This window comes from Tenebrio molitor, chromosome 6, assembly GCF_963966145.1.
Source record: "Tenebrio molitor chromosome 6, icTenMoli1.1, whole genome shotgun sequence".
Taxonomy (NCBI): Eukaryota; Metazoa; Arthropoda; class Insecta; order Coleoptera; family Tenebrionidae; genus Tenebrio; species Tenebrio molitor.
This window is the reverse complement of record NC_091051.1, coordinates 13,596,560-13,622,841: the sequence shown is the minus strand read 5'-3', so window position 1 is coordinate 13,622,841 and position 26,282 is coordinate 13,596,560. Positions and strand designations below refer to the sequence as shown.

The 26,282-nt window shown below is 33.3% G+C and overlaps 5 protein-coding genes across 19 annotated transcripts in view; 4 read left to right on the top strand and 1 right to left on the bottom strand.

Annotated features, from left to right (window-relative positions):
* Positions 1 to 4,832, bottom strand: part of ZnT63C (zinc transporter 63C) — a 36,024-nt gene extending 31,192 nt beyond the window's left edge. For 6 of the 8 annotated variants that reach the window (XR_011160653.1, XR_011160654.1, XM_069052238.1 and 3 more), the window contains exons 1-3: positions 4,493 to 4,831; positions 299 to 481; positions 21 to 243 (exon numbers count right to left, since the gene is read on the bottom strand). Coding sequence is in view for 6 of the 8 variants with exons in the window: in XM_069052238.1 (XP_068908339.1) it covers positions 21 to 243; positions 299 to 475 (400 nt within the window). In the remaining 2 variants the exon portion in view is untranslated. Of the gene's footprint in view, positions 1 to 20; positions 244 to 298; positions 482 to 1,013; positions 1,160 to 4,492 lie in introns of those variants that run through there. The other 2 variants (XM_069052239.1, XM_069052235.1) reach the window with 2 other exon arrangements.
* A 454-nt stretch (positions 4,833 to 5,286) lies between these two features.
* On the top strand, positions 5,287 to 6,019 carry LOC138134144 (mitochondrial inner membrane protease subunit 1). Its single transcript, XM_069052241.1, has 2 exons — positions 5,287 to 5,518; positions 5,568 to 6,019. The coding sequence occupies exons 1-2, from the start codon at positions 5,417 to 5,419 to the stop codon at positions 5,916 to 5,918; spliced, it is 453 nt and encodes a 150-aa protein (XP_068908342.1). The 5' UTR covers positions 5,287 to 5,416; the 3' UTR covers positions 5,919 to 6,019.
* A 5,180-nt stretch (positions 6,020 to 11,199) lies between these two features.
* Positions 11,200 to 13,783, top strand: LOC138132521 (UDP-glycosyltransferase UGT5-like). Of its 3 annotated transcripts, none has more exons than XM_069050044.1 (7): positions 11,200 to 11,365; positions 11,426 to 11,624; positions 11,675 to 12,094; positions 12,144 to 12,348; positions 12,401 to 12,632; positions 12,687 to 12,906; positions 12,954 to 13,783. In XM_069050044.1, the coding sequence occupies exons 2-7, from the start codon at positions 11,431 to 11,433 to the stop codon at positions 13,228 to 13,230; spliced, it is 1,548 nt and encodes a 515-aa protein (XP_068906145.1). In that variant the 5' UTR covers positions 11,200 to 11,365; positions 11,426 to 11,430; the 3' UTR covers positions 13,231 to 13,783. The 3 variants fall into 3 exon arrangements, with proteins under 3 accessions (XP_068906145.1, XP_068906144.1, XP_068906143.1); XM_069050043.1 differs by having other exon boundaries at positions 11,200 to 11,370; XM_069050042.1 differs by having other exon boundaries at positions 11,201 to 11,624.
* A 2,379-nt stretch (positions 13,784 to 16,162) lies between these two features.
* LOC138132516 (UDP-glucosyltransferase 2-like) lies at positions 16,163 to 20,194 on the top strand. 5 transcript variants are annotated; one of them, XM_069050036.1, is made up of 7 exons: positions 16,163 to 17,159; positions 17,340 to 17,419; positions 17,561 to 17,971; positions 18,018 to 18,222; positions 18,678 to 18,909; positions 18,963 to 19,182; positions 19,232 to 20,194. In XM_069050036.1, exons 3-7 carry the CDS (start codon positions 17,661 to 17,663, stop codon positions 19,467 to 19,469), a joined length of 1,206 nt encoding a protein of 401 aa, XP_068906137.1. In that variant the 5' UTR covers positions 16,163 to 17,159; positions 17,340 to 17,419; positions 17,561 to 17,660; the 3' UTR covers positions 19,470 to 20,194. The 5 variants fall into 5 exon arrangements, with proteins under 5 accessions (XP_068906137.1, XP_068906136.1, XP_068906134.1 ...); XM_069050035.1 differs by having other exon boundaries at positions 17,340 to 17,971; XM_069050033.1 differs by having other exon boundaries at positions 17,208 to 17,971.
* Positions 20,195 to 23,457: 3,263 nt separating this feature from the next.
* Positions 23,458 to 25,812, top strand: LOC138132518 (UDP-glucosyltransferase 2-like). Of its 2 annotated transcripts, XM_069050038.1 has the most exons (6): positions 23,458 to 23,947; positions 24,071 to 24,484; positions 24,535 to 24,739; positions 24,792 to 25,023; positions 25,075 to 25,294; positions 25,344 to 25,808. In XM_069050038.1, exons 1-6 carry the CDS (start codon positions 23,751 to 23,753, stop codon positions 25,585 to 25,587), a joined length of 1,512 nt encoding a protein of 503 aa, XP_068906139.1. In that variant the 5' UTR covers positions 23,458 to 23,750; the 3' UTR covers positions 25,588 to 25,808. The 2 variants fall into 2 exon arrangements, with proteins under 2 accessions (XP_068906139.1, XP_068906138.1); XM_069050037.1 differs by having other exon boundaries at positions 23,458 to 24,484; positions 25,344 to 25,812.
* The last annotated feature ends 470 nt before the right edge of the window (positions 25,813 to 26,282 follow it).

Here is a 26,282-nt window from a genome sequence, read left to right as displayed (position 1 = left end):
CACAATCGCGACGACAATACCGTGGAAGAGGAACAATCCTATGACGTTGACCAGAAGTCCCAGCGCCCCCACTATGACCAACAGCTGAGGATCGTGTATGGCTTCGCTCTCGATGAACCTCTTGCAAGCTTCCACTGTTATGGAAAAACAAAGAGCTACAAGGAAGACGGCGTTGACGAGGGCGCCGAGAACTTCGGCTCTGGCCCAACCGAACGTGTTCTTCGACCATTTTTTAGGAGACATCTGCGAGGTTCTTTCTCGTTATTTGAATTACCAGAAGGATCGGTGATGTTCTTACCTTGACTGAAACGAAGGCTACCATCAAGGCGGCCACGTCGCTTAACATGTGAAAACTGTCCGCTACTAAGGCCATTGAATTTGTTATGTAACCCACTACAATTTCGACGAAGAAAAATGACGTCGTCAGCCATAACATCGACAACAGGCGACATTTTTTCCCAGTAAATTTACCCATTGCGAACTGAAACAAACAAAATTATGATGTATCTGAATAAATCCAGAACTTTGACAACTAAGATGGATTGTGATTTTATCTGCGATAAGCCGTCTATCAACGGCCTCAGACCCATCCAAATTTTTACGAAGATAATAACTGCAAGACCTAAATGTCACCTAACTGCCAATTTTATAATCTAGCTTAACCAAAAGGATTTTAAAAAATATCTTCCAAACAAATTGTAATTGAAGTTCTAATCTTTCAATGCGGAAATAGATAAGTCCGGCTATCTACGCTTTGGTTCAATTTACAATTTACGTTTTTGTTATTCGAATATCTGAAGCCGTTTGTCAGTAGCAGCTGCTGTTCAATAGAAAAACATATTTTTTCAATCCTAGATACATAATTAATGCAACTTCTACTATTATGTATTATTTACAAATACGATATTACAATACCGACATGTACGATTGTGTAATAAGACGTGCAACAAATTTATCGTCAAACTAGAAAGCACTCATCGCTATATTTAACACAATTTTAAAAAGGGGATTACCTGATTTTAATCTGTTCGTTTCAAGGAAGGCTTCAATTTTTAAAACCTCTAGATAATCTCGAGGCACATATTATTCTTCTGTAAAAAAATTGAATTGTCGCATTCACTATTGCACAAGAGAGCCGTGTTAACGTCAGCGAGAGATTACTGAATGATAATGTCTAGTTAGTCTAGTTAATATAGTTTTCAGTGCTTTTTCACAAAATTTAAGCCCTTTTCTAATACGAGTAAATCAGCCAAGGAGATAAGAAATGCAAATATAAAAAACAGAAGTTTATTGTTGTGGAACTTTATCTCTTAAGACCATAAATCAGGAATACAGAATTTACTCAGTTGATGTGCAAATGAATTGTTACGTCTAAAGAACAAGTAAAAATGGTTATCAGCTACAAACACAAAACAATTTTCTGACACAGCAAATTAAGAATTTAAAACTTTAAAAGGAAACAAATCCTTTGTTAAAATTTTCCCTTAATGCTTATCAGCCTAATAGATTTAATAATATGTATCCTTATTTACATTCAAATATAAATATGTTGATACATTTGCGATATGTTACTTTCGCTCGAGGCTTGCAAATGTAACACTACAATCGAACAGAAACAAGTGGAATATTCAAAAATGCCACTGCCACAACTATTTGACTACGAAATTCTGCATATTTTGAATATTCACAGGTGTATTCAAAGTGTGGAATTAATCACCAAGGATGAGTAATAATTGTGTATTTCACTGTTATGCATCACCAACTATTGCACGCAATATACGAGCCTAGCAAATATTTATTCGCTATCTTGCACAGCTGATGTTCCAACAAGTCATAATTTATTAATTTTCTTAATTAATCAACAAGCCACATACATTACCCTACATCTAGTCTTGCTTAATTTGCCTATTAGTAAACGACACACGTTCAACCGGAGCTAAAAAATTAACGTGCAGATTGATTATTCCATATCTATTTTAATGTGTTTGCGACAAACTTACGCTAAGTGCTTTGTCAATTACTTTTGTTTTATTTATCTCAAGGCAAGACACGAAAATTCTTAGTTGTGGTAATAGCAGTTTTAAAACTATTAATGCTTTCACCGTAACTGAACATTATCATTCTAGACACTCGTTTGAATATGAAGAAAGCATAAAACCGACTAAAAAGTTTTTAAAAAGTTAAGTAAGTACATAATTATTTGACCTTCTAATTGATTATGTTTGAATCACGAACACGATTTTTTTTTGTAGAGTACGAAGAACGGGAAATTTTCAACGAAAAACCACTCTCTAAATATTAAGCATAATTTGTAATTTGTGCTGGTAATTAAAATCAAATTTTGAGATTTGGTACTCCCCCTTAGATGAATCCAGAAATTAATTTTTTAAAGTATTTTACCCACGTGTTTCTTACATATTACACACATTTTTCTTATCAATATGTATATTTTATCAACTGAAAAAGTCACAATTAAGTATAATAACGGGAAAAATATGCCATTACGAATTGAACATAAGGAAATAAGAAAATGAACTTTACAAATAAAAAAGTGTATTCGTTGCACAACAGAAAAGTACGCACTACTTTAGCTTTTAAGTCTTCATTTTTTATACGTAAATAACTGATGTTATCTACTGCAAATTCTCGTTTCAATCAATTACAAAATTTGGGAGAAAATTCAGATAATCCACAATAAGTGAGCAGCCATAAAATGACTTATCACATTAGTAATAAATACAAAAACAATTTGTAGATCTTGGACAACATTGACCGAGTTTAAACGATCATTTAGTGCAAATTGTCGATTGCCACAAGGTAAAAGAATTAGGTATAACTGCGTTAATGAACTGTATGGACATCCTAAAAATGTAAAAACGAAACTACCTTAAACTGGATTTTCGCATTAGCCAAATAATAATTTCAGTATTGAAGGTGATGTAGTAACATTTTCACAAGCCAGTAAAAATTACAAAACACAGAGTGAACAAAGTTGTACTTGATGATAAACGAGTAGATTTCATTACCCACATAGTATTTAGTTAATATTATTTCTACAACATTACAGCTAAATCCAATAAAGCATGTTAAAATGACTGCTTTGGTATACCTAAACATCATGGTAATATAACAGTTTCATCTCTGGCCGTTTCCGGCTAAATCCGGGATTTGTTTTATCCTGGAATGGATTTACAGAACTGGTTAACCTTCAGGTTTCCATTTATCGCGAAATTTGATGTATCACAGTAAAATATTCGATGAGTCTACCTAATCGCAAATTAAAAAAACGGCAGGATCGACGACTGCGAACGTGTGCAGCAATGCAGCAGGAATTCATCGTAAAATGATTAAATTTAGAATCGACACGTTGCGTTGGTATCAAAAAAATACTCGAAATAAATTCTCTCGGCGAATTTTTGACGTACCGCTACGACACCAACAACGAAACAAAGGAGAAAGTTACATTTAAAGGTTATGACGTTCTTTAATACGGATTTTATGCAAAAACTTTCTTTAAGGAAATATTATCTAATGAACGTCCCCACCTCGGTTAAATCAATTAGAATTACTAATCGCGAGCGGTCTTGAAGACTAATTAGCGACGTTGTTGTGAAATTCCCTTTGTCATTTAAGAATCCGTAGCAACACGCGGTAATGGAATCCGTCCAAGAATCCACACAAATTTGCAACGCGATTCTGAAATTAAAAATAAATTCTCTGCACTGGATCGTAACCCTGCGGGGTTTTCCTAAAGTGGAAAATATGTTATTCGTTTTTAGCAGCTTCGAATTTTCTAGAATACATTCACTTCGTGTTTCGTAAAGGACGGAATGAAACCAAGAGAATGATGAAAACTATTGAACCAATAAAGTGACAAATTGATTTGCGATACTTCATTTTGTTCCTTCTCGATCTGGAGTACCTCTGATTGTTTACAAATTGACAGTTTTATCTCAAACGATACTGACTTATGCTAGGTACAAATCCTGTGATTTCCTTGTGGTCATCAGTTTTGGAAACGTGTTGCTACTGATGACTAAACACTTCACCAAAGGGGTCACAAGGTCTCTTCTACTGCAAATATTTATGACATTTCCATCTTTACCAACTTGTTTGAACCATAAATGGTGAATTTTGAGAGACTGTACTATATTTGCACATTACTACACAGTACCTAACTGTGCAACTAATCACTGAGTACTTTGACTTTGAGTCTCTTGACCCTAGGGGAGGTGGTTGTTTTCCACGAAATGTGGTTTGGAACAAGAAAACCACCAAAATAGGTTATAGATATCTATTCTTCGGTTACGAATTGTTTGTAGTAACCAACAATCGATACGGAACTAGGTTGCTGACTTACTGATAACATTTGTAGGGAAATCTTGTTTATTTTTGTGGTTACCTACTCAAGTAGGGTCCAAAAGAACTTGGTGGAAAACGTTGGGGATTTTACGTAATCTAGAGATGTGGAAGAACAAAAATTTTAACTTACTTGTTCCGTTTAAAATTGTTTCGTTAACTGCACCATGTTAATGTGACAAAACAAAGGGTTGGTCAAGTTCATGTAATTTCACAAATAGTTCGTTTTTCCAGCACTTTGCATGAATATAGAATGCACGTTATCACAGCATATTTATGTTTACTTGGGGATTTGGTTGATGTTCGGGGAAATCTAATAAAGTTTTAATTAATTGTTTAATTAAAAACACAATAATCTTTAATGGAAACGCTGCACTTGTTAATTGTTCAATACAAAAGCGTACGTCACACAATTTGACAGACAACACACTCCACTATTCTCCAACCGACTGACAGAACAGAACAAGTTGCGTTGCGATTGCGAACAACTGAACAAGGTGAAACAAGCACCCACAGATTTGGATACATGAGATGGTATCTCTTCAACCAGGTGTTTTGTCAATCCGTCGGGCAAATAACACGCGTAACGCCCAACATTTGTTACATTTTATTTTGACGATTTTGATAAAAGCAACTAATCGGAAGTCAAACACGCTTTATTTTTATTACCCATGGTTTTTATTATGTCACTCTAATGATTTTATTTCTATGGCAATGTGGTCGTTGATGGATTTTAAATGAATTAAAAATTGGTATAACAAATCTACGACGACAAAATTCTATTAAAAAAAAGACGATTGCAGTAAGTAGTCTTCTATTCCAATTAAAGAAGCTGGAATTGCACACAACAATAAAGAAAATTTGTAAATGCTATTGTTGCTACCAGAGCCATCGGTCGGTGAATTGTGAAACTAGCTACAATTCTGTATTCTGTCTGTGGTATTCTGTAATGTTCAATTGTTGAATTCAGCACGTCTCAACACATAACCTAAAATTTTTCAAATTTAAAAGAAAAAACTAAAAAGGCATGTAATTGATGGATATGTGATTATAGAACATGAGTAAAGTTTTCATGAAAATAGTAGGTTCAGTGGGTTATATAATTCAATATGCTTGTATAGCTCACTGCACTTTTGAGTATGTAGGGGATCTTGTTTTGGTAATGAGGTAAAATATTAGTTGAAACACCATTAATTTGACGATTGTAGTGTTCAGGGCCGTCAATGGAACCGACAATTTATTCAGAAGATGTTCTGTTGACTGAACATGTAAGTGCTAGGTTTCACAAAATAGATAGAGGTAATGTTGTGATAGCCAAGTGTCCCTCAAATCCTAAACAGTACATTTGTAAAAGAGTCACTGGATTGCCCGGGGACAGAGTTAAGACTGGTTTCAACAGTTATGAGATTGTTCCCAGAGGGCATGTTTGGCTGGAAGGTGACAATACCACAAATTCTTCAGATTCTAGATCTTATGGACCTGTGCCACAAGGTTTAATTCGGAGTAGAGCATTATGTACAATTTGGCCCATTAAAGATTTCAAATTGTTAACTAATTAAATTATAGTCTGTAGTTAAAATGTAAATTAATTATAGTAGAGAGTTGATTAATGTTAAGTTTTCTTTGAATAAAAATTTAATAAATAATTGTCTTTTATAAAGTGTTAAAACTATGATTTTTTTAATGTAATAAACAAAACATTTATTATACCTTATTCAACATGTTTATGTATACAGGGCGATAATGAGCCCGGCTGAATAGAAAATGCAACCCACAATACATCAGGAGGAAAAAACGTCGCATTTTCGTTGATAATTACTATCGGCAACGCTGTCTAGTGTAAAATTTGGTGAGACTTGTAATTTTGAGGTTAAATGTTTATTAAGTGTCTTGTTTTTCTGGGCATGTTTAAGTAAAAATAATAAGAATCAATAAATAAATGAAACGTGGTGCTAATAAAACAATATGAACGAAATTCAAAGCAATTGAATTTTATTTTAAATCAAATAAATGTCATAATTTATAGTTACCAACATAGTATGAAAAAATATCTACCTATGGCTTTTTAAATTTTACCAACCTAAAGCAACAGGTGGTGGTATTTTGATTTTTGAATGGACTTTATATCGATGTACTATTCTCAAGGGCGTAGCAATGATTTTTTGCTGGGGTGGGCCAGATTTTAAACCATAGACAGATGATAGATAGATATTGCACATGTATCTTGTTTTTAATGTGATTTACTTTTATTCTGGGGTGGGCCAGAAGGATTCTGGGGTGGGCCGGGCCCACCTGACCCCCCCCCCCCTTTGCTACGCCCTTGACTATTCCGGCCAAAAAATTTCGTCCACCTTTGAGGTAGACAATATATTATACACGTGTGCTGATTCCATTATACCGATAAACCTACGTAATATAAAAAATAGAAACGAAAATAGTTTTTTGTACGATTGTTAAAAAAAGAACTAATATATTGCACTATGTTTCAAATGTTAGATTTGTGTTTTGATGTTGATTGTCTGAATTCGTGCATAAAATATTTTTTTCTATTTTGCACCTATAACACAGTCAGTACGACACTCAAACGGGTTTCGAAAAGGAGGTCTTTTCGATACGCGTTTCATGAACATTTACTTAAATTTTTAATGTTGGCAGTGACTCACAGTGAGTTGTTGCTGCGTGGTCACCACGTGGTCACTGCACTTCACGACACTTTAAATTCAAAACTTACACTTATTCGTCTAGTTACCAGCGTTACCAACCCTTCTATTTGCCAAATATAATTTTTGTAGCATTATGTTTTGAACTTTTTTTAAATTTTAGGGCCAAAATAGAAAAAATATTGTATTATACTCGTTTTATAAGCCATTTTGTCGCACTTGTTTGTTTATAGCACTCGTCGCTGCGCTCCTCGTGCTCTAAAACACGCGTGCGACAAAATGGTGTCTTATAAAACTCGTATAATAAATTACTATTTTAACGTCCGTCAAAAAAATGCAAGTTTTTTTATTCGTTTGCATTCATAAAATATGTGATTTTTGAATCGGTCAAGGAGCGTTAAAAAAAGTGCCATAGAGGTTCATTTTTGCACGCATCTTGCGTTAAAAAAAGTGCCGTAGCCGTAGCGTGTCATTTTTTAACGCAATTAAAGTGGGCCAATTTAAAACGCGAGTAAAACGAGCATTTTAAATATCCACGGGTTCACACAGGAGAAAATTTTCAAATTTTGAGAGTGTCGAAAAAATTGTTATCTAAATTTACGGGCACCAAAAAATTTTTGTATGCAACTCGTTAGCAAAGTATCTTTTTTTTTACTCGGCGGATTTGCGCACTCGCTGCGCTCGTGCGGCAAATTTTCCTTCTCATAAAAAAAAAGTATTATTTTACTCACTTGTTGCATAAATAACTATTTTTCCACTTACGGGATTGCAGTAGGTACTCGCTTATAGCAACCTCCCTTTCGTGCAAAGTCGGTAGGTACTATTGCGGGCAAAAAAAGTGGGATATCAACGTCATTGTCTTGACTTTTAATGTGAAATAATCCTTATCTGAATCTAACCCTACTTTGAATTGATTTACGTTATCATTAAGTATTGTAGGTTATAGGGAATGATTGTAAGTAAGCACGTAGTGAATATTTATTTAATGCAAAGTCCCAATGAAAATCTACATTTATCAAAAGAAGAGGGCATTTGGAAAAGAAAAATAGGAGTATAAAATAAATTTTTAAACTGTCAGCTAGAATAGTGTCAAAAAATGACAATAAAGCTTGAACTACATCGAATTTTTCAAAACTGACAGAAATTTAATGTCCCACTTTTTTTGCCCGCAATAGTACTTGTTGCATAAGTTAAAATTTTTCAATAATTTTTGTGCAGGCTTAAAAAAAATCAATGTACTATTACTATTATTGTTCCTAGTAGAACAACTGTTTTGCGTAAAAATCTGCGTTCAAATTTGATTGCTTCATTTGTATATTGTAAACGACTGACATCGTATGAAATGTAATAAATGTAAATGTTCATGCGGATTTATATCCAGTTTTGTTTATAAAAATTTATTAAATAATTTAACCTTTGCGTTCTTGCGGTTGATAAAAATTGGCATCAATTTACTACCCCACCAGTAACATGTTGGTTCATCCGATTAATAACAAGGACAAGCAGTGTAAAAACAGTCTAAAGGAAGTCTAACGTGGATCACGTGGATCTGTTTACGGTCTTTTTGTTAGTCAGTTCTGTTAGTGATTATTTTTACATAATACTTTAGGATTGTATAGGATTTATAATAATAGTTATTTATGATGCGCTCGTTTCCCAATATACCCCACTTACAAGACGTCTATCATACATCTATTTTTTATACAACTGGTTTGCATTCATTAAAAAACGCAGTCGTATTTTTGATGTGTATTTTAATTTCTGCGGCAAAAATCAGGTAGCTAGTCTTGTATTGACATTTGTTTATTAGAAAAGTCAAAAAAGTTTTCATTACGTTTTGTAAAACATTTTCAATTCCACATTATTGCATTCGTAAACATTGAATGCAAAGAAAACGACGTTAACGATGCCGATATCGACGACAGATTTCCCGCAGATATTGAAAAAGCGGCAAATAGAGCCACTTTAACATTTATAAAGAAATAAAAAATAACTAGTGTTAAAAGTTTTTTTTTACTAGTGTTAAAAATATTTTTAACACGGTAAGTTATAAAGAGCAATTTTTAATCAAATTAGCTTCCACTAAAAACGTCACTTTTAATGTCAGTTGTATAAAAAATAATTTTGTTTCTTGGAAATTCTTTATTTTATAACAGATCTGTGCTGTGAGCGCCAATAGCAAATCAGTTTTTGTAATTCAGCAATGCATAGATACTAAATGCGATGAATTTGGTGCATGCACTATAACAAAATTGTATATCAGACATTTGAACACAACGTGATTTAGATTTCTGCGTAAATGTTATGTTTTTATCTATTTGGTATCTTCAAACTATCAAATTACATCACACTATCTTTGATGATATTTAACTTAGCGAACTTAGTGACACTGAGGAAATATTGAGTGTTATGGAAATCCACGTAATAAATTTAATCACCAACTCGTTGATATTTGGGCATTTTTATTCAAAAATTAAACCCTTGAGCTAAAGCTCTCGGGCCTAACCAGAATAAAAATGCCTAAATTTAACTCCTAAAATTGTCAAAGCAAAAAATTTTCGTAAAATTGAAAAATTTATCCGATAAAAAAATTAGGTCTTGTTATTTTAACTTCGATTATTTCCTTCATGTGTTTAGCAACCAATTGCGTGACAAATATTGACCAATCAAAACGAGAAAACAAAAAATAACCCGATAAAATTTCTCTAAAATGCACACTGTGCAATAATCTGATAAAAAATGTCGGTACAATGGCCGGCAAAAAAAATTAGCCATCACTTTTGTGTTACGTCAAAATCCAAATGTGTAATTAATGCTTTTTTGACACTGACATTTAAATGATGGCTAATTTTTTTTGCTGGCCATTGTACCTGATTTTTTTTTATTATTTTGAATAAAAAGGATTGGAAATAATGTGTTTGTTTTCATTCTATTCAGGAAATAATCAGCCGTATACCCCTCGTGCAAAATTTTAATATCGGCAATTTTTTTGCTAATGAACTCAAACATCCATAAATTACTCGGTCAGAAGACAAATTATTATCAAATAAAAGCCCTCGACTTCGTCTCGTGCTCTTATTTGATAATAATTGGTCTTCTGACCTCATTTATGGATGTTTTCGTCCATTTGCAAAAAAATTTCCGATAGAAAATTTTGCACTTGGGATATAATAAGTGATAAAAACTTCACAGTTTTTTTGAAGAAAAAATATTCGCTGTTCTAATGCCAACAGTTTTTACTGTTTTTCATTCGAGTATTTCAATCGAGTAATTTTTTCTTGTGCTTCATAATCAATGGATGTGTAAACACATGAGCGGGTATGAATTTTAGGATTCAAATTATATTTAATTTTAACTCTGTTTTGAAGAAATTTCGGAAAAAATGAAAAAAAATGTTTATTTTAACGAGTCCTATTAGTGGTTAAATTTATTACGTGGACTTCCTAACACCCGGTATAGTGACAAATATATTACATAGGTAACTGAAGTGTATTAGCAATAAATGTTGTACAAAAAGGAAGGCAATAGAGATCATTAAAATTGATCATTGAAGATTGTACTTTGTTAAATAAAAATGATTTAAGACATTTTGCTAATTTATTGATGTAATAAAATGTATTAATAGAATAATAGTAGTTTATTTGACGAGTTCTTGTGTAAATTGGGGTGTTTTGGCACGAGTTGGCTCGTTGCACTCGCGTTTTAAAGGCCCACGAGTGCCAAAAAAGGCCCAATTTACACACGAACGAGTTGAATACAACGTTTTTTTGTTCGACGAGCCCCTTAAAGGCTCCAAATCGCTTGTTTTACTTTGTTTCATTATATTTGTTACTGGGGAATCTTGTATCGTAAAAGATCCCACAACATCCAGAGCATCCAGAATAAAAAAGCTACTTTTAACTTTGCGCTACAAGCAATCCCACAGAACCTCATCAAGTAAGGAAATTTGAGTCCACTGTTTATCTTTCCTATGAGTTTGAAGAGAAATTTGTGTGCTAAATTTGTTAATAACTTCATGAGAAAACGAGTAATTTTGACATAATGTAATGTTCCGAGATTACAAAATCGAAATAAGTTTTGCAGTTCACACTTACGTGACGCTACGAAAAAAGATTATTAGCGCGTAGTCGGTTAGTCTGAAATTTAAGTTTAATTAATCGTTTCGTCTTTCAGAATTCGCTGTGTCATTTACATGACACCATGTTTTATAAGTATATTGTTTCGATTAATGACAGAGTAGAGTATTTTTTGTACCACACGCAATTACTCAATAATAGGACAGCATCTTATCTTATATAACTCGTTACATGACGATAAAATCTAGTGTGGTTGTGATTTCGAACGCTGTAAGGTGGTTGACATACAGTGCGTTATTGGTTACATCACTGAACGGTTTTTATTTATAGTTAAGATGCGTCTCTTCGTATATTTTTTTGTTGCAATTTGTGTATTACCGTTTTATGACGCGGCTAATATTCTCGGTGTCTTTCCGTTACCCGGTAAAAGTCACTTTGTGATGTTCGAACGTTTGATGAAACGACTGGCAGAAAAAGGACACAATGTGGATGTCGCAACACATTTTCCTTCGAAAGAAGTCCCAGAAGGGTAAAAAATATCAAAATCTCGACACACAAAATTGTTTATTTTATTTTCAGATACAACCAACTTAGTTTAGTCGGAAGTCTTCCTAGTATGGTTAGCAATCTCTCCATCAACGTTTTTGATGGTTTCTCTCACTATGACATGGTTCATTTTATGACAAAAATATGTGGAGTGGATGCATGTGCGGCCACACTTCAAACCCCAGTATTACAAAATTTGAAAACAACCAAGAAAAAATATGATCTTCTCGTTACCGAAATTTTTGGGTCAGATTGTATGCTAGGATTTGGACATATGTTCAACATGCCTACGGTCTCTCTAGTCAGTAGTATACCGCTACCATGGGCCACTGACAGAATCGGAAATCCCGACAACCCATCTTACATACCCAATTATTTTGTTCCTTCGGCTGCCAGAATGAGTTTATTTGAGCGACTTGAAAATACGCTCATACTGTTAATATCAAAATATTTGTAGGTACTCTTCATCTTACGTCTCTTTAAAATAACATATTTTTTGGAGGTATTCACATTTCTCTTCTAAAGAATCGAACCAAATTGCAAGAGAATTTTTCGGACCAGATATACCCACTTTGGAGGATCTAGCTCTCAACACTAGTCTCATTTTATTTAACAGCCATTTCAGTATCAACAACGCTAGACCTGCAGTTCCGAATTTTATTGAAGTTGGAGGACTCCACATAAGGGAACCTAAACCTTTGTCAAAAGTAAGCCCTTCCTCACTGTAACAACATATTTAAACGAAACACAAAATTTTAGTACTTTGAAAATTTGCTGACCAGTAACACTAAAGGCATAATTTATTTAACAATGGGATCGATGATTCTGACTGAAACCTTCGACCCAGACAAGCTACAAGGACTGTTTGACGCTTTTGCGGAGTTACCCTACAAAGTTTTGTGGAAAGCAAATCGAGAAAGGTTCCCCAAAGGGTTAACAATTCCGAAAAACATCCACTTCGAAAACTGGATGCCCCAAATAGACATCCTGTGTAAAACGATTTACTTTCGTAAATCGTGTTGAATTGCGACCGGTCAATTTTCAGGTCATCCCAACGTTAAATTGTTTGTGTCTCACGGTGGTTTGATGGGTAGTCAAGAAGCTGTCTATTGTGGCGTTCCTCGATTAGGAATTCCTCTTTTCGCGGATCAGGTAAACAATATTCGCGCCGCTGAGAAAATGGGATTAGCTGTTAAAGTTGAGTACAAAGAAATCAACAAACAAACAATACTCACTGCAGCTCGGAAACTATTGGAAGATCCTAAGTATGTTTTGTAAAAAAGTTGCACAAAAATGGAAAAGTTGATTGCAGGTACAAGCAAAACTCTGAACAAGCATCTAAAGAGTTTAAAGATCGTCCACTATCTCCGTTAGACACTGCGGTCTTCTGGGTGGAATATGTGATAAGACACAATGGAGCACCTCAGCTTCGAATTGTTGGGGCTGATTTGCCTTGGTATCAGTATTATTTGGTCGACGTTGCCATCATTTTATTTATTAGTTTTTTCGCATTCTTAACTGTTCTTGTTTTTGTTACAAAGTTCATCATCCGTTTTATATATGACGGTCGTAAAGAAAAACACGATTAAGTCAATGTTGGTAGTCAATTTAAAATACATTTTTGATAATGTAGTTATAATGTAAATGTAGTGGTTTCGCTACTTACAATTAGTAATTTTTTATAAAATTGTAGCATATATTGTCTAGACACAAGGTTATAAATCTACTTTTTTCTTTAGTAAATTTGCAAATGATTACACAGTTGCAGATCTTTTTTATGACAGGTAATTATCAGCAGTGGTAAAACCAGAGAAACAATGGGAACAAATTGTTTTATTGTGTTATTACGGCAACTGTCTTTTAGTGACAAATACAGAGTGTCCCAAAATGACCGGTTGAGCTCGCGATAGTGGATTCTTTACAATAATCTGAGGCAAAAATCCACAAATACGTCATTACAAGCTCCTCTGGTGATTTCGGCAGAGCTTGTATGTGTAATGTTTTATTTTTTATGGATTCATTTGAGTTACATATGTATATTGTTTTATTTTAAACAACACACATGCATTATTAATAGACATACTTAAAATGTTTTGATGTTTCTTGTTTGTTTAAATTAAAAAAAAAGTATGGTCGAATGTATTTTTGATAAATTTTTTTTATGATCCCATTTATTATAATGTACACTGCTGTGCAGAAAAATTACATACACTTCAAAAATCAAGCAATCAAGTTTTCGAGTATTTTGTGCTTTGTAAATTTTGACTTTATATTTGTAAATAGGTTGACAAATAAAAAATCAAAACCAATGTAGACTGACTTAACACAGCGAAAAATAAATGTACAGTTGGTTGCAAAAAAACGGGAACTGTAAGAATAAAATTGACACATTTTTGCCTACTTTTTTTTCATAGTGTGAAACCTTCTTACGAGAGATGAGTTAGAATTAACGTAAAAATTCAATGAAATTTTTTAAAATTCTTTGATAGGTATTGTCAAGTAGACAATTAATTGATAAATGGACAAAATCAAATTTACATTAGGAAAATTTTCGTTCCCCGTTTTTTTTTTTTTTGCAACCAACTGTATGCGATTTTTCTACACAGCAAGGTACATCGACATATTTAGTTTGTTGATAACAAATCAAATTTTCAATACTGCTAAAAATATTAACTACATATATTGCCTAAATGTTTCTTGAGAGTTTCTTGGTATCATAATTTAAAATCATTTTTAATCAAATAATTAATATTACTATTTACCTTTGAGGTGCTCTCTTTAATCTTGGATGAGTCATTTTTAATGGCTTTTACATTTTTTATTAAATTGAGGTATCTACCTATATGATAACGTGAAGCATGATAAAATATCGTGTTGCACGAGTTATAGTATTTTTACCCCTAATAGAAATATTGACTAAAATCATACCAACAAAGAAACAGATCTAGATATTTCTATTAGGGGTAAAAATATAATACCAGTGGGACGAGTTTTTCATAACTAAATTAGTTTTTGTAAATCAAAATGGAAATAATAAAAAAAATATAGCTGCTGTTAAAAAACACGCTCTTTAAAAATTCAGCATTAAAATTAATTTCATTTCAGTACATACTTACAAGTTTTAATTAGGCTTATTATTCAGATCCTCAAGTTTACGAAAAATTTTATGGTCTTTTCTTGGATTTTCTTTATTAAGTATCTTTTGGCTAGCTGACACTTTCACTGAGGAAACTTTTACTTTTATTCAAAAAATAAAATTAGTTTCAATGTAATAAAAATAATCCTCTTAAAACATGTCAGTCGAAATAATAGAAAATATACAGTGTGTAATCAAAATAGGCGAAAATATTTTAAGCCGTAAAGACATTTGAAAACCTCATTCCTCATACCTCATTCCGACCCGAGCAAATGAAAGTGTAATTGTGAAAAAGCCACAACGAAAACGATTACCACGCAAGAAATTTGACGGTGATTGTGTCGAAAAAACGTACGAACACGAAGCACTTTTAATTTTAGCGTACCTTTTAGCGTACTTCATTCACAGTAAATACTGAAATGTTGTCCTTGATGCGTGAAACCATTATGACACACGTCTATGCCCTCCGCGCCATTATTGCATGGACCTTTGAAAAAACTTCACGATCTTCCCGAATTTGGGCACCAGCTGCCACGACTCGACCAGTTAGTTCTTCTACCGAATTTATCAGCTGGCTATAGACCAGCTGTTTTAAATTCCCTCATAAAAAATCACAAGGATTTAAATCCGGAGATCTTGGTGGTAGAGGTCTTTCAATCTCTCATGGGTTTTGACCTTGGAAATATCTGCGCGAAGGCGGAGCGATAAACCAGTGAAGAATTGGTAAATGAAAACTGAAAACGTCGACTATTTTGGCCATGCGTTAAATTTCAAAATTACAATTTCATAATGACACAAGACAATGGTTCGTTAATGATCAAGCCAGCTGTGAAAAATGAAAAGGCTGCAGATTTGCCACTTCAGATATACATAGTAAAGGTTCTACCAATGACGATGTTTTCCGGTCGGTTTGTAGCGCGTACTTGAAACAGATGTTCATCGTTTGCGCAGATATGACTCACAACCCATGAGAGATTGAAAGACCTCTACTTTTGGTTCAACCATCCGCCACGATTTTCCGTTCTTGAACGGAAGTTTCCTGTATCTCTCAACAGTGAAAGCAAATCAATGAAGTTATATTGAATATAACTTCGGTAATTGTTCACTTTAACTACTTCTGGAATTTTCGCGTTTTTTCTGGCTAGACAGCCTCAGGGCGTCCTCCTAGATCGTGTCCCACCATTCAAACCTTGTGCAAATGCCTTTTTTTTCTCTCTTGTTGTGTTTCAAGGTCGCGCCAAGTCTTAGTATAACTAAAGGGTAAGGTAAGGGAAAATTTTCATTTGCACAAGGTTTGACTGGTGGGAAACGATGTAGGAGGACGTCCTGAGGCTGTCTAGCCAGAAAAAACGCGAAAATTCCAGAATTAGTTAAAGTGAACAATTACCATAACTTCCGTGAAATAAACGTTTTTCAAATAGATACAACCTTTTCTGGAAACTGTTCCCGGTACAGTATTCGCGTTGCCACCCGCCGGCGCTGCACCGTACGCGAGCACGTTAATTCACGTGTGAAAAATCTGGCATTTTAAACGATTTAATAACAAATACACGATTATTAATACACTGCATCGTTTGTCGAGCTGCAACTAATAAATAACTGACCTACGCCGAACCAACCTCCGATAAAAAGATCATTTTTTTATCATACGCGAGTGTATGAAACGTATAAAAAGTGAGAGATAAGTTACAGTTAACGTCAAAATTCAATGACATTTTAAAAAATTATTTGATAGGTATTGTCAAGTAAACAACTATTTGACAAATGGACAAAATCACATTTACATTAGGAAAATTTTCGTTTCCCGTTTTTTTTTGCAACCAACTGTACAATAATGAAATTGAAAGACCATTTTTAATTCAATTGATCTGTGATCTGTGCAAATGCAAATCTATATGTGGTATAAGTACAGAAATCAATAAGGGTTTAAACTTAAAAAATAAAAATTTCAAAACTAAAGTTAAAATAAAGTATTTGATAATACTTTTGATAAACAATTTAATGGCCAATTTTATGAAGTGGTTTTTCGCATTGTCAAAATGTTATTTTTATATTGCATTAATATTTGTTTAGAATTGCTTAGAAACGAAGACGTGTTAAAATCATTATTTATTTAATAAGTCAAAGGCTATTTTATCTCTAGGTGCGACGTTCGATGTCTTGAGATTATCTTCTTAATGTGTGATACGTTACCTTTATTTTGCTTAAAGAAAGATTCTTAGTTTTGTTATCAAAATGAAGTATATGATAATTCACAACGCGATAAAACAATAGTGACACCCGACCAATTTGCAGTTAGACCTTGGAAATGCACCAAAATGTTTATTCCATATGTCCCCATTAAGTATAAAATAGAACTTGAAAATTACTGGCTCACACTCTGTAAGTCGGCGCTAACATGTAGTTGATTTTTAGTTTTTTTGTGTCTAGTTACAGTTTAATAGAATGCATTGCCATTTCTATTTGTTTATTATTTTAACTTACGTGGTGTCACTTCAAGAAGCGGCAAACATTCTTGGTATCTCTTCTGTGCCCTCCAGCAGTCATTTCTTTCCATTCCAGAGTTTGTTGAGACGTCTTGCAGAAAAAGGTCATAATGTAGATATAGCAACGCATTTTGTATCACGTGAGAACCTAGAAGGGTATGAATATTACGATTTTTCTAATAAAAACAGGGCAAGACTTCTCTTTGTAAAATTTAATTGGTCCAACAAAATGTGGAGCAGACAAATATGTTGTTACTCTGTAAATATCAACTTTATGAAATTCTTTTATATTTTCAGATATAATCAGCTTAGTTTGAGTGGAAGCCTTCCCCTTTTAAATAATAATGTTTCCGTCAACGTTGTTGAAAGTCTTTCTGATTCTGACGTAATTAATTTTATGATAAAAGGTGGAGTACGTGCATGCACAGCCACACTTCAGACACCAGTATTACAAGATTTGAAAAAATCTAAGAAAAAATATGATCTGGTCATTACCGAAATATTCGGATCTGATTGTATGCTAGGATTTGGACACTTCTTCGACGTACCTACAGTATCTCTTATTACAAGTACACTTTTGCCATGGGCGGCTGAGAGGATCGGAAATCCTGACAATCCATCTTACATACCCAGTTATTTTTTCAGTTCTGCTGGCAATTTATATGAGAGGCTTGAAAATACGATTAAGTTATTGCTATCCAAATTTTTGTAAGAACAGAACTTTTATGTTTCTAAAATTACATACATTTTTAAGGTACGCGTATTTTTCTTCCAAAGAATCAAATAAAATTGCAAAAGAATTTTTTGGAACAAATATGCCAAGTTTGGAAAAATTAGCTAAAAATACCAGTCTTATCATAACAAATAACTATTTTAGTAGTAAGCAGATTGTTCCTGCGGTACCAAATGTGATTGAAATAGGAGGAATGCACATACGTGAACCTAAAGCGCCATCAAAAGTAAGTGTTTAAAATAATCTGAATAGTATATTAAAGAACTAGTTTTATAAGGGTTCATTTGGCGCATGAGTCCCAAGTGTAGAAAACGACCCGTAGGGGAGTTTTGTATGGGACGAGTGCGCCAATGCCCTTATAAAACCAGTTTTTTATGTTATTTTTTAGAATTTGCATTCTTGTTTTAATTTTTAAATAAAAAAATTAAATTTTCAAATTCTGGGGAATTTTGCATTAATTGGTAATTCAAGGTAACGGATGCAACTACATCTGCAACGTATGTTAAAAAGTAGAGTTTGAACATTAATATTGGAAGTTTTTTGGTGTAAATGACAATAATACACTGAAATATTGATAAAAATTTTCTTAGAGATCTATTAAACTACGAGTGCTTAGTGCAATAGACCTATTAGAGACGCAGATTCTAAAAAGCATATTAATAAATGATACAACATTTCTAGTATTTCGAAAATTTGCTTAGTACCGACACGAAAGGAATAATTTATTTAACAATGGGATCAATGGTTTTGACTGAAACTTTCGACAACGACAAACTCCAAGGAATGTTTGACGCTTTTATGGAACTGCCATATAAAGTTTTATGGAAAGCCGATCGGGAGAAACTTCCAAAAAGTCTAAAAATCCCTGAAAATATTCATTTCGAAAATTGGATGCCACAAATAGACATTTTATGTAAAACAATTCTGATTTTTTTAACCGATAATTTTCTTATTCTATAATTTCAGGTCATCCCAATGTTAAATTGTTTGTCACACATGGCGGTCTGTTGAGTGATCAAGAGTCTGTTTACTGCGGTGTTCCGAGATTAGGTATTCCAATTTTTTCAGATCAGTTTAACAATATTCGTGCTGCGGAGAAAATGGGACTTGCAATAAAAGTTGCTTATCATGAAATCGGCAAGGAAAAAATACTCAAAGCAGCTCGTAAATTATTGGAAGATCCCGTGTACGATTTCAACAAAAAATATATTATCACATTATTAACGTTTTTACAGGTATAAAGAAAATTCTGAGCGAGCCTCCAGATTATTTAAAGATCGTCCGATGTCTCCACTAGATACAGCAGTTTATTGGGTAGAATATGTTATCAGACACCGTGGAGCTTCTCACTTACGAAATGTGGGGGCTGATTTGTCTTGGTATCGTTACTATTTAGGAGATGTTGTTTTATGTATAAGTTTTCTTACATTATTAATGGTCGTTGTTTTTCTGAAGTTTGTCATTCTTTTTTGATAAAAAGAAATAGCAATAGCAAATGAAGCAAATATGTTATAAATATTTTTCTAATGTTTTTGATAGCATGGATCACGTTTTACTGAAAAAAGTCAGTAGTTTTAGTTTCAGTAGTTTATTACATATTTTATGTGATATGACTAAATTAAGTTGTATTTTATCAATTTTTTGTAAATTGTCTTATAATTGCAATACACTGTTGAGCAATCAATAATATCATTATAAATTTGTTTCACAGTCTAGGACTGGTTTACAAATCTATGAAGGGCATGGAGACCAATTCTATAGACCGGCACCAATGGCTTAACGTAACTTCCGAATCACGAGATAGAATATAGCCTTTTTTTTTAATTTCGCCCTGAGTCGGAATCATCGTGCGCACGACGTTTTCCGCCAAAAATAATAAAATCCCGAATTGAGAGGGGCGAAACTATAAAAGACAGGAGAGAGTGCGAGGAGGGGTTTTTGATCTTTGGTCTTTGGTCAGGGAGGTCAGATCGGTGAGGCTGGAAGAAGAGTCCAGGAAGTCCAAACCCAGACGCCGAGGAGCTGATTTACGGATCCTCGACGGAAGGTTCTTGAAGAACCAAACGCCGGAGTGCGGAGTCAAATTACACGCCTGGATTTCGTCGTCCACCGTGGACCCGAGGAAGTCCCCGAGGAGCGTCCAGGTCTTCAGAGACGTCGACCGCCCCGTAACGATCAAGATAGAAAAAAATTTTAGTTTTCGCGAAGCCAGCGCGTCGTTTCAGGCAGAACGTTGTTTTTTGTTCGGGTTTGAGTTATCGGTCTGCTGGTGACCTCGCCTGCAAACGGTCGGTCAGACCGATAACAGCTTTTTTAATACTTTGCGTTCGTACTGATACTATTACGATAGTGTTTTGCGTATCGTAATAGGAAAAGGCGTGATATAATAATAATACTAAAAATAGTAAAATTTATTTTTTTAATTTTGACGGATACTGTGGTGTCGCGGCAGACCGCAGACGTGACCTTGGGTGGAATCCTTCAACTTTAACGGTTTTAAATTTTAAATAATTTTTTTTCATTGAAAAAGTGGCAAAGTAGAAAAAATACTGTATGACATCTCGTTTATAAAGCATTTTATCGCACTTACTCCTTTAAGGCACTCCTCGCTACGCTCGTCGTGCTCTAAAACCGTACGTGCGATAAAATGCTTCTTATAAGACTCGTATCATAATATACTATTATGTAAGAGTTCCTGTTTATTTTATTTCTTTATCTTTTGTGTCCTCGTCCGCCGCGCGACTTCCTTTTCTATTTTGAATTTAGCTTTTTTTTTGGGAAACGAGGTGCGGAATGGTCGCGCCGATCGTGGGCGGCGTAGAAGAATAGCGTCGAGGACGATATCGGGCTTCGCTTACGGCTCTCCCCTTTTTTTTTTAAATTTAGTTTTTGAATGCAATTTACTTTTCGAGTTTTCCTTTTTTTTTGTCGCGGCGAGGGCACAACCCTTAATTTTTGTACATAATTATTGAATATGAGAAACGTTTTTGTTGTCAAATAATCAAATTTGTACGTGTGCAGAACTGAGTGAAAATATATTCATTTCGTTTAAACCACTCGGAGTTTTCTTTCTTCCGGTTATCACCACCCACCCCCACATTTAGATTGTACTCTCGAGCAGTCTCCAGTACATCTCGACCCGAAGTCTGTTAGATCGTTATTTTGAGAAAATAATACCATAAGGGAAAATAAATAACGTAACGTATGTGCAGAGGAGTTATCTGAAAATACAAAAATTTTTACATAATAACTTCACCTATCATTGTTTGAACTATGAATTATTTATTATGCATGAGTAACATAGATAAAAGTGTATATTACAAAAAATACAAAAATGGTGATAACAATAGCTGGCACATAAGTCCCATCCCATAACCCATTAAAATAAACAGTATAGCGTAAATTCGTTTTATCGAATTTTTGATTAAAATTATTTATGGAAATGGAAATTTGGATAGTTTTATTAACAGAAGAGACAGATATCTTTGCAATTTTTGTGTATCCTGTAAAAAGTCATTTTGAAGTGGTCGATTTTTTCTTGAAACGATTTGTACGGAAAGATCAGACAATTGACCAAATTTGAACCTTTTTAAGATGCTTTTCCAGCGTTACCGTATTATAAAGTACTTCGGAAAGCTCACCCAAAAAAAGTTTCAAAGCTTTGGTGGTACCTGATAACATGTATGTTGGAAATGTAATGTCCTAATTGGGTGTTTTATGAAGAAAGATGAATTGATGTACATTATGTTATCTTTGCGCAATTGAACTCTATTTGCTTGTTTACCACGTTTGATTCCACGACAATAAGTTGTGTTTACTAGTTCCTAACGATAAACTCCAAACTCGACAGTAAGTACAGCGTGATCAACAATGACTGAGTCTGTTGGCAATGAAACAATTGAAAATACTGGTGATTTTTGTCTAGTAATTGGCACTGACCACGCACTGACCGGATTTTTTAACTTGAGATGACATTAAACACATTCTTGGTTATGCAGGTTATGTTTATACTATTACAAAAATGAACCTTCGTTGGTAAATTTTAAATTTGCCAAATTTCATTGTTACCAACAGACTCAGTCATTCTTGATCACCCCGTATTTTGGCGTTCTAGAACGGTAAGTAATTTTATTCAAAATTAACCAATTATTAAAATAATTTTTATTTTAAATAAATAACAAAAGCAAGCTAATCTTTTAGGTGTAGCTGTTCCAAATTCACATAATATAACACAGACATATAACACAAAAATTAATAAATATTTAGAGCTTTCCGTTGTTATGAGAAATCTTTGGTGTTTAGAAAAAATTTCGATTTTACCACTTGTAATTTCAGCGACGGGAATAGTACCGCAATCTCTTTTTAAAAATTTAAAAATTTTGGATTTAGGTAACACATTGGTAGTTGAAATTCAAAAAGGTATATTATTATACTCATGTCATATCGTGAGGAAGTTCCTTAACATTGACACAGAACATAATAAAACACGTAGGTGATTCAGCACCTACGTGTTTAAATATTTCCGTGTATTTTGATTACAAGTTATGTTTGAAAATACATAATTTAGAATTTTTTTTAATGATTTGGTCATTAATTCATTACAGTAACATGTTGGGATTTGGACACTTTTACCTTTGATCAACTGATCACCAATACTCCTTTACCATGGGCAACTGACAGAGTCGGAAATCCGAACGATCTGTGATGTATTCTCAATTGTGTATTGTGTTACATATTTAGTTCTGCAGACAAATTACCTTGTCAATATGGTTATGTTCTTATATGCAAATTATTGAAAAAACAGATGCAAACTTTGCAATTTTAAAACGACATAAATTTTATAGGTACAATAATACAACTGATTACAATTGATTTGTACTGTGCAAATCTATATGGCATAAAATTGGTAAAATTGTGTTATTAACAAAAATATCTTATACTTTTTATTTCTTCTGCTGACCCACTTGATGTGGTATAAGAACAGAAATCAATAGTGTTTAAGTTTAAAAATAAAAATTTCAAAATTAAAGTTAAAATAAAGTATTTGATAATACTTTTGATAATGGATGTGATGGTTCATCGACGTAACAAACCTAATTTTTCACTTTTGTCAAAATGTTATTTTTCTTATTGCATTTAGGCCCGGTTGTATAAAGCTTAGTTAACATCATGTTAACTAACAACAAATGTTAAATATCCTCCAATCAGATCGCTTGACATTATGTTAACTTTAAGAACGACTTGACATCGTTTTTATGCAACCGGGCCTAATATTCATTTAGAACTACTTAGAAACAAAGGCGTGTTATAATCATTAATAAGGGGGTCATTCTTGATACTCGGTAAGGCTCGATAAGGCGTTGCAAATTCAAAACTATGACAACCGACATTGTTGAAGTATTGTATTTGCCGTTTCGTTAACTATTTGCAAATTTGCAAAGTTTCGTGAATCTCCCCCTAAGTCAATGACTAGTTTAATTTTAGGTGCGACGTTCGATGTCTTGAGATTTGATACTTTACGTTTATTTTGCTTAAAGAAGATTCTTAGTTTTGTTATCAAAATGAAGTATATGGTAATTTTCAACGCGATAAAACACTAGTGACATTCGACCAATTTGCAATTAGACCTTGGAAATTCACTAAAATACGTCCCCAAATAAATTAGAACTTGGAAATTACTGGCTCACACTTTGTAAATCGATGCTAATATGTAGTTGATTTTTAGTTTTTTGTGTCTAGTTAGAGTTTAATAGAATGCATTGCCATTTTTATTTGTTTATTATTTTAACTTACGTGGTGTCACATCAAGAAGCGGCGAACATTCTTGGTATCTCTCATGTGCCCTCCAGCAGTCATTTCTTTCTATTCCAGAGTTTGTTGAGACGTCTTGCAGAAAAAGGCCATAATGTAGATATAGCAACGCATTTTGTATCAAGTGAGAACCCAGAAGGGTATGAACAATACGATTTTTCTAATAAAAACATAACAAGACTTCTCTGTCTAAAATTTAATTGGTCCAACAAAATGTGGTACTCTGTAAATATCAACTTTAAAAAATTCCTTTATATTTTCAGATATAATCAGCTTAGTTTGATTGGAAGCCTTCCCCTTTTAATTAATAATATTTCCATCAACGTTGTTAAAAGTCTTTCTGATTCTGACGTAATTTATTTTATGACAAAAGTATGTGGAGTAGAGGCATGCTCACTCACACTTCAGACACCAGCATTACAAGATTTGAAGAAATCTAAGAAGAAATATGATTTGGTCATTACCGAAATATTCGGATCTGATTGTATGCTAGGATTTGGACACTTCTTCGACGTACCTACAATATCTCTTGTTACAAGTACATTGTTGCCATGGGCGGCTGAGAGAATCGGAAATCCTGACAATCCATCTTACATACCCAGTCATTTTTTCAGTTCTGCTGGAAATTTATATGAAAGGCTGGAAAATACGATTAAGTTATTGCTATCCAAATTTTTGTAAGAACATAAGTAACTTTTATGTCTCTAAAATTACACACATTTTTAAGGTATGCCTATTTTTCTTCCGAAGAATCAAATGAAATTGCAAAAGAATTTTTTGGATCAAATATGCCAAGTTTGGAAAAATTAGCTAAAAATACCAGTCTTATTATAACAAATAACTATTTTAGTATTAAACAGATTATTCCTGCAGTACCAAATTTGATTGAAATAGGAGGAATGCACATACGTGAACCTAAAATACTATCAAAAGTAAGTGTTTAAATGTGAAAGTATATTAATTCAGATTCAACATTGTTTCTAGTATTTCGAAAATTTGCTTAGTACCGACACGAAAGGAATAATTTATTTAACAATGGGATCAATGGTTTTGTCTGAATCTTTTGACAACGACAAACTCCAAGAAATGTTTGACGCTTTTGTGGAACTGCCATATAAAGTTTTATGGAAAGCCGATCGGGAGAAACTTCCAAAAAGTCTAAAAATCCCTGAAAATATTCATTTCGAAAAGTGGATGCCACAAATAGAGATTTTATGTAAAACAATTCTGACTTTTTACCGATAATTTTCTTATTCTATAATTTTAGGTCACCCTAATGTTAAATTATTTGTTACACATGGCGGTCTATTGAGTGGTCAAGAGTCTGTTTACTGCGGTGTTCCGAGATTAGGTATTCCAATTTTTTCAGATCAATTTAACAATATTCGTGCTGCGGAGAAAATGGGAGTTGCAATAAAAGTTGCTTATCATGAAATCAGCAAGGAGAAAATACTCAAAGCAGCCCGTAAATTATTGGACGATCCCGTGTACGATTTCAACAAAAAATATATGATCAAATTATTAACGTTTTTACAGGTATAAAGAAAATTCTGAGCGAGCCTCCAGATTATTTAAAGATCGTCCAATGTCTCCACTAGATACAGCAGTTTATTGGGTAGAATATGTCATCAGACACCGTGGAGCTTCTCACTTACGAAACGTGGGGGCTGATTTGTCTTGGTATCGTTACTATTTAGGAGACGTTATTGTTGTTTTATGTATAAGTTTTCTTACATTATTAATGGTCGTTGTTTTTCTGAAGTTTGTCATTCTTTTTTGATAAAAAGAAATAGCAATAGCAAATTAAGCAAATATGTTAAAAAATATATCATTTATACATATTTTTCTAATGTTTTTGACAGCATGAATCACGTTTTACCTACTGAAAAAAGTTAGTAGTTTTAGTTCCAGTAGTTTAATACATATGTGATATGACTAAATTAAGTTGTATTTTATCAATTTTTTGTAAATTGTTTTATAATTGCAATACACTGTTGAGCAATAAATAATATCATTATTATTATTGTTAGGTCAAGATTTTTAAATTTGTTTGCTACTTAATATAAGTAGGTGCATATGTGCATTGAGAGGAGTGATCTGAAAATACAAAAAACTTTACACAATAACTTCACCTATCATTGTTTTAACTATGAATTATTTATTATGCATGACTAAATAGATAAAAGTGTAAATTACAAAAAATACAAAAATGGCGATAACAATAGCTGGCACATAAGTTCCATAACCCATTAAAATAAATACTATAGTGTAAATTCGTTTTTTCAAATTTTTGATTAAAATTATTTATGAAAATGCGTAATTAATTACTTTTTCCGTTGACCGCTTGTTAATTTCAATATTAATGAATTATTTTGTCTAAAATATAGTGTATTATACTAAGGACAACGTAACATTTTATCTGCCCCGCCCGTTTCATTTTCTTAGTTACCAATCAAATAGGTTGTTAAGACGATC

What these genes read in the sequence shown, in the direction of transcription:
- LOC138134144 (XM_069052241.1), top strand. Translation starts at nt 5,417, where the DNA reads ATGAGTAAAGTTTTCATGAAAATAGTAGGTTCAGTGGGTTATATAATT. An exon ending in ATGTAGGGGATCTTGTTTTG is followed by an intron (nt 5,519 to 5,567) that starts GTAATGAGGTAA and finishes TGACGATTGTAG; the next exon opens with TGTTCAGGGCCGTCAATGGA.
- LOC138132518 (XM_069050037.1), top strand. Translation starts at nt 23,751, where the DNA reads ATGCATTGCCATTTTTATTTGTTTATTATTTTAACTTACGTGGTGTCA. An exon ending in AACCTAAAATACTATCAAAA is followed by an intron (nt 24,740 to 24,791) that starts GTAAGTGTTTAA and finishes CATTGTTTCTAG; the next exon opens with TATTTCGAAAATTTGCTTAG. An exon ending in GCCACAAATAGAGATTTTAT is followed by an intron (nt 25,024 to 25,074) that starts GTAAAACAATTC and finishes CTATAATTTTAG; the next exon opens with GTCACCCTAATGTTAAATTA.
- LOC138132516 (XM_069050033.1), top strand. Translation starts at nt 17,223, where the DNA reads ATGCATTGCCATTTCTATTTGTTTATTATTTTAACTTACGTGGTGTCA. An exon ending in AACCTAAAGCGCCATCAAAA is followed by an intron (nt 18,223 to 18,677) that starts GTAAGTGTTTAA and finishes CAACATTTCTAG; the next exon opens with TATTTCGAAAATTTGCTTAG. An exon ending in AAATTATTGGAAGATCCCGT is followed by an intron (nt 19,183 to 19,231) that starts GTACGATTTCAA and finishes ACGTTTTTACAG; the next exon opens with GTATAAAGAAAATTCTGAGC.
- LOC138132521 (XM_069050044.1), top strand. Translation starts at nt 11,431, where the DNA reads ATGCGTCTCTTCGTATATTTTTTTGTTGCAATTTGTGTATTACCGTTT. An exon ending in AACCTAAACCTTTGTCAAAA is followed by an intron (nt 12,349 to 12,400) that starts GTAAGCCCTTCC and finishes ACAAAATTTTAG; the next exon opens with TACTTTGAAAATTTGCTGAC. An exon ending in AAACTATTGGAAGATCCTAA is followed by an intron (nt 12,907 to 12,953) that starts GTATGTTTTGTA and finishes AGTTGATTGCAG; the next exon opens with GTACAAGCAAAACTCTGAAC.